The following is a 6,301-nucleotide window of genomic DNA, read 5'->3' as shown; positions in this document are numbered from 1 at the left end:
CATGTTGTATGGATGAATGGATGGATTGATGTATATTGGTTAGTTATAGCTTTGGTCAACTTAGTGATGTTGTCAAATGTTGTCAAATTTGAAGAACAAAATTGGCATATTTGAGATGTTGTCAAATAGCTATAGTTTCATTTTGTGATGTTGACAAAATTGGTATCTGATGAGTAGTTATTTTATCATGATGATCTTGCTAAAAAAATTGAAGAACAAAATTTGACACTTGATGAAAATTAGGATTTGAAGTATCATGATGATCTAAAACCTTGACTAGATGTCATTAGCAATATGATTTTTTTTCATAGTTTGAAGTGTCAATGCTTTATGTGATGTGGTGCCGTCAAAATTTACAGGCTTTGTGGTATTCATCTCCCTGGAGCCTTCGTCGTCTGGGTTTGGTCTGTGATCCTGCCGCTGCTCGACTACTTCTTCTACAGCGGAGGGTGAGCTACGAATCCACCTTCACCTCCTAGCCTCTTTTAACTAGATTGAATTTTCACATCAAGTCGCGTAACCTAGGTCTCCCGTCCGAAAGGGTTGCATCAATAAATATGCATTCAATTGCATATTTATCACCGCAGCTCTTTCGGATTGTCCAGCGCTTCCACGGACAGCCCGAGGATGTGTAGATTGGGTACGTTGTTCATGCTCTACCCCGTTCCGAGACAGGATTTCGGCGGCGCCTCCCTGTTATTCTCCGGATGCACATTCTCTCGGCATTTTGACGAGACGTGTATTTGGAGAACAGCGGGGAGGTGCTGCCGAAATTTTGTCTCGGAATGGGGTAGAGCATGGACCGTACTCAATCTACACATTCTCGGGTGGGATTAGGACCCATCTTTACCTATTAGAGATGTAGGTGGATTACTCATCAACCTTGTAAAAAATAAAATATTGATGTTGGTAATTAAAATGAATCCTTAATTTTGTTGTGTGGCTTCCAATAAAGCAGAAATGGCAGATAATCAGTGGATGTATAGTGGGTTTTTCCGTCGGAATCAAGTAACAACAGAGTGGGTCGAGAAAACTGATGTGTTTTTGAAAGAGATATTCCGTAGTCCAATGAGGATGGTGCCGGAATGCCCGTGTGCCAGATGTAAGAGACGTATCCGCAGAGATAAGAGTGAGATGACTAAGCACCTTCGCACGCATGGATTTATGCCCAACTTTAATATGCCGATAAACTTTGCCCAGCGGGACCGTGGTAGAGAGGATGTGATACGACAACGCATCGCTGGTTATGAGGACGATGGGGTTAGAGACATGCTAGATGATGTCTTTGCTGCACAGCCGACACCTCCGTCACATTCAGTGAATGAACCGGAGGAGCCGGAGGAAACCGCAAAGGCCTTCCTGGAAATCTTGGCCTCGTCAAAGAAACCTCTCTATGAGGGTGCCAAGCTGTCTGTGCTGGATGCCATCTCGCAACTGATGGCAGTGAAGGCTGAGTACGGCTGTAGCCGAGGTTGCTTCGAAGCATTTCTGGGAGTATGGGCTAACAGCCTGCCCGAGGGCCATGAACTGCCGAAAACCTCTGGTATTAATGTGCACTTCTGGTATTAATGTTTTTCCTGTATGCTTGTTTAATTGATATCCTTACTAATTGTTTATTATCTTCTCAATGCAGGTTTGCTAATCATGGGCAAGTCTAGTGGTGCCAGTTTCCTCAGTAAACTCAAAGGAGGACTTACTCGGAGTGGACGAGCCCACAAGGTTCCCTCCCGACTACGCGAGGATGGCACCTCACAGGGAGGTGGAGGGGTCGGGGGAGGAGACCCTAGAGGAGGAGGCAGTGGGGGGAGAGCCCCTAGAGGAGGAGGAGGTGGGGGGAGAGGCAGCCGGGGCAAAAAACTCCGGGCCGTGTCCGAAATAGGAGGGTCTTCTTCGATGCCCTCCCATACAGAGGCACCTTCTGAGTCTGAGGAGGAGGAGTATGTTCCTGATGGCGAGGAGGAGGAGGCCGAGGAGGAGGGTGAGGAGGAGGAGGCCGAGGAGGAGGGTGAGGAGGAGGAGGCCGAGGAGGAGGGTGAGGAGGAGGAGGCCGAGGAGGAGGGTGAGGAGGAGGGCGAGGAGGGTGGAGGGGAGGTTGATCCCGAGTTGTGGGGTGACTTGCCACCGGGTGCTCCGCAGGGGTGGCTGCGTGGCAATGCCGGACTACCTACACCACCTTCTATCGAGGAGCACAAGTGGATCATTGAACCTGTGGGGACAGAGTAAGTGCCTCTCAATCATATTTTCAACACATGACAACATTTTCTTATTGTACACATGGCAATCATTTGATTCTTTTGCAGAAACTGGATCCTTCGCGGAAATGGCCGTAAACCGAACGGCCTTATCACTGTCCTGTTGAAGCACTTTTGGCCTGGCCTATTCTGCCCGCGGCCAGACAGGGACCCGCAGCTGCGGGTTTTGGCCATGAGCTGGGCCCACTACGAGGCTTGCAGCAACGCGGAGTACGGGACAGCCGCTAAGGCCGTGATCACCAAATTTTGGGTAAGTTCTCTTCTTAATCACTTGTCTTCAGTTTCGTTCATAGTTTATCATTGGATCACTCAACTCATGCCTTGTTTGCTTCTGGTTTATGCAGCAACTCTATAGAGTTCTTGACGAGCACAAGGCCAGAGCCGACGTGGTCTTGCTTGCGGCTGCGAAGAAGAAAGCTCGTCAGTTGCAGTACGAGGTGCGCTGGGTTGCCGTCTCGCAGTACTACCACTACTACCTGCACCAAAAGATGACCAAAAGTCAAGCGCAGAAGCAGCGACTTACCTTGAACAGGGAGCAGTTCATGATGGTAACTATTACTAACTTTTCATTGTTTCAAGCAGTCAACTCTATGTTTCGTGCTCACATGTCATGCTTCCAAAATTTGCATAGGTTGTTCCTCGTTGGTGCTATGGAAGGCATGACGGATGGGCGAGTTTGGTGGATAGGTGGCTCGGCGCCGATGCAGAGTTTGCTGCCAAGAGCATCAAGGGCCGGGCTAACCGTGGAGCCGACGGGACACACGGCCAAGGAAACAGGAACCACTGGAGCTTCAAGGCCATGAAGGTATATCTATGTGCATGATGCATTTTTGTTCTTCTTTACCGTCATGTTCTTATGTATGGCTAACTTCTATTTGACGTTGTAGGAGGACAAGTTGAAGAGGCCGCTCTCAGACATGGAGTCGTGGAAGCTGGCCCGCGAGCGGAGTCGTCGCAAGGAGGGCGAGAGCCAGTACTACGGCAAGACCGAGGAGCACCTGGGGTCTTACATTCATCACTATCAGGAGTTGCATACGGATGTTCCTGTTGCCGAGGTCGCCCAGTCTCAGATCGACGACACGGCGGTGGTGGCCATCCAGGGGAAGAAGAATGGCCGGTATCCGTGTTTCGACGGCTTGATCACTCCTTCGATCTCGTACACACAGCTTCGGGCTAGCAACCCGAGCCAGTTAGAGAGTACGGGGCGTTCACAGACTCCTTTAGCCCGCCAGCATGATGTAAGTACTTCCTCTTTATCTTTTTCTATCTAGCATTCTCAGTTTATTTTCAGCATTGCTCACTTAGAAACAATCTAAATTATGTAGGCATATAAGGAGTTTGTCGAGCATAGGAATCTCGAGGTGCGGGAGTACTTGAAACGAGTGAAGGCAAACGATGATTACAACCGTCAGATGATGACGGTTAGTTCTGCCCTCTTAAAACCAAGCTAAATTTTTGCACTTTCATTCCTTCTGATCTTCTAGTTTGCTTGTTTAACTAACATTCAGGCTATGTTGGCGGCTTGGAGTAACGGCACGGGTCCACCACAAATGGGACCCCCACCACCACCTGCGGGAGAACCCCCACACGTGCCCACGTTCGATGAATGGGTGGCACTAGGCAGTGATGGTCCGGTTAGTACATTTGCCTAACTACTGACAAACTAGTTCTCGTTCATTCAACACTATCATATCATATTTACTGTTAGAATCTTTTCTGAAACATGTAGGGGACCGGTGGGTCGACTCCTGCTCCGTCGACCCCAGTCACTCCGATCTGGCAGAGTGGTGGTGGTTTTGGCGGAGGTGGTGGTTTTGGCGGAGGTGGTGGTTTTGGCGGAGGTGGTGGTTTTGGCGGAGGTGGTCTTGCTTGATGATTCCGTGCATGTGGCCGTCGTGACATGCCTTTCATATTCCTACTTTTATGATGTTTCATGTCTTGCACAACTTTTATGTTCATGAACTTGAGTCGGTGATGATCTTTAGATGATGTGATGAACTTGAGTATGTTTAGATGATGATGGTGAACTTGAGTATGTTTAGATGATGAACTGTCATATTTCTGCATAATTTCATATTGTTCTGTTTTGAAATGCTGTCAAATGAATTGGAAAAGAGAAAAAACAGGGAAAATAAAAAAAAACTATGCCTACGGCAAAGCCGTCGGCATATATAAGCCCAGGAGTCACCAGGGCTCGCCACGTGGCGGATCTATGCCGACGGCTTTGCCGTAGGCATAGGTGAAAATCTATGCCGACAGCAAAGCCGTAGGCATACCTCTGCTGCCAGGAGTAACCAGAAGAAGACACATGGCAGGGCTATGCCTACGGCAAAGCCGTCGGCATAGATTCATCTATGCCGACGGCTTCGCCGTAGGCATAGCCCTGCCATGTGGCCTTGCATGATTCGTCCCCGTTTTTGACGGCGCCGTCCGTTGCCGTCAGACGAAAAAGACTGCCGACGGCTATACTATGCCGACGGCTGACGCCAGGCCGTCGGCATAGGCCCCTATGCCGACGGCTTTACTATGCCGACGGTCTGACAAGACTACGCTGACGGTATCTACGCCGACGGGTCTATGCCGACGGCAGCCGTAGGCATAGACCTATGCCGACGGCTTGGGGGCCTATGCCGACGGCCCTTGGCCGTAGGCATAGACCGCGAGTCCGGTAGTGGTTGTTCATGGTGTCTATGTTGATTGTTAGAACTAATCTTGTTATTAGTGCTAGATTTAGATTTTCAGTCATGCATGTAGTCGTGTTCAGCTACTAGACTGCGGGTGTGTACTCACATGGAGATGAGTTAATGTGTGTACATGCAAGTCAGTAGTGAAATTAGGAGATTAGATAGTGTTGCATGCATGAGTTTGTTAGCCGGCCAAGTCATGTGGCCGTTGTGGAGAGATTGCGCCATTGTTGTACGTGCGCATGCATGTACGTGGGTTAGTTGAGTTAGTGGGCAAGAGAATAGGGCTAGTGGAGTATGCGTGAGTGGCATTGGAGTCGGGCAGGTTGTTGCCCTGGCAGTGCGTGAGTCTTGTGTACTGCCTATTTAAGTTGACAAATGAATGCGAGGCCGAGAGGGCTGAGGCAAAATGTAGCCTATGTGATATTCACCGGGAGACAAGGCAAAGCTAGTTTCTCCTTGGTGAAGTGTGTGTCCGTGTGAGTTTTCCTTCATAGTGTGTTCTTGAGTGAGACAAAGAGAGAAGGTTGAGCTGTGAGAGGCAGCCAGAGGAATAAGAAGCAGCGCTGCGAGTGGAGGCGGCGCCAACATTGATGGGCTCACCGTCGAAGGTGATCTCGATGTGGTCCTCTTCCTCGTCCCACTCGACGGCCTTGCGAGCGCCGACGAAGAGGCGGTGATCGCCGAAGCTCACGCCGATGGACTGTATCCACGTGAAGGTGCGCTCGTTGACAGGGTTGTGGTTGCCGATGAAGTGGGCGTTGATGTGGAGGTCGGCGTCGGAGACGATGCAGAAGTCCTGGTCCTTCCTGCCGTGGAAGTAGAAGGTGACGCCGTCGCCGCCGGTGAAGCTAGGGTCGCCGCACGAGGTGCCGGGGTAGTTCGCACACCCTGCATGCATACACACATCAACAAACTCACTACGAATCGATCGACGATGCTAAGTAATCAGCAGTAAAACAAGAATATACGTATTTTGCTGCGTGTATATGGATGCATGCATAGTACTGGACGTACTGCAGGAGGTCTCGCAGTAGCTGCATGACATCTCGCAGGACTTGGGGCAGAGGTCTGGGCACTGCGCCACGCAGGTCTTGCCCCAGTCGTCGTCGCAGATGAAGATGCGGTTGGGCTTGTTGTAGTTGGCCGGAGAGAGCTGGCCGTTGGCGTAGGACGGGACCTCGGGCTGGGGAGGCGTCCCGTCCCACGAAGGTGGAGTTTCCCAGAACCAGTTGGAAGGGGAAGGTGGCTGACCCATTACGCTGACGGCGAGCGTCGCCGCCACGAAGCTGCAGAACCACCCAATCTGCGGTACCTGAGACATTGCTGTTTTTCGACACGGCTGGGTGGTCGATCGAGATGATC

The 6,301-nt window shown here is 50.4% G+C and overlaps 1 protein-coding gene across 1 annotated transcript in view; it reads right to left on the bottom strand.

The window, feature by feature from the left end:
* Nucleotides 1–5,861, bottom strand: part of LOC123116661 (uncharacterized) — a 23,071-nt gene extending 17,210 nt beyond the window's left edge. Inside the window, exons 1-2 of the mRNA XM_044537596.1 lie at nucleotides 5,526–5,861; nucleotides 3,413–3,425 (exon numbers count right to left, since the gene is read on the bottom strand). Coding sequence (XP_044393531.1) covers nucleotides 3,413–3,425; nucleotides 5,526–5,837 — 325 coding nt within the window. The 5' untranslated portion in view covers nucleotides 5,838–5,861. The remainder of the gene's footprint in view (nucleotides 1–3,412; nucleotides 3,426–5,525) is intronic.
* Nucleotides 5,862–6,301: the final 440 nt, after the last annotated feature.

Source organism: Triticum aestivum, chromosome 5B (assembly GCF_018294505.1).
Source record: "Triticum aestivum cultivar Chinese Spring chromosome 5B, IWGSC CS RefSeq v2.1, whole genome shotgun sequence".
NCBI classification, from domain to species: Eukaryota; Viridiplantae; Streptophyta; class Magnoliopsida; order Poales; family Poaceae; genus Triticum; species Triticum aestivum.
Note: the sequence above shows the minus strand (reverse complement) of the source record. Positions and strands in the feature narration are given on the sequence as shown.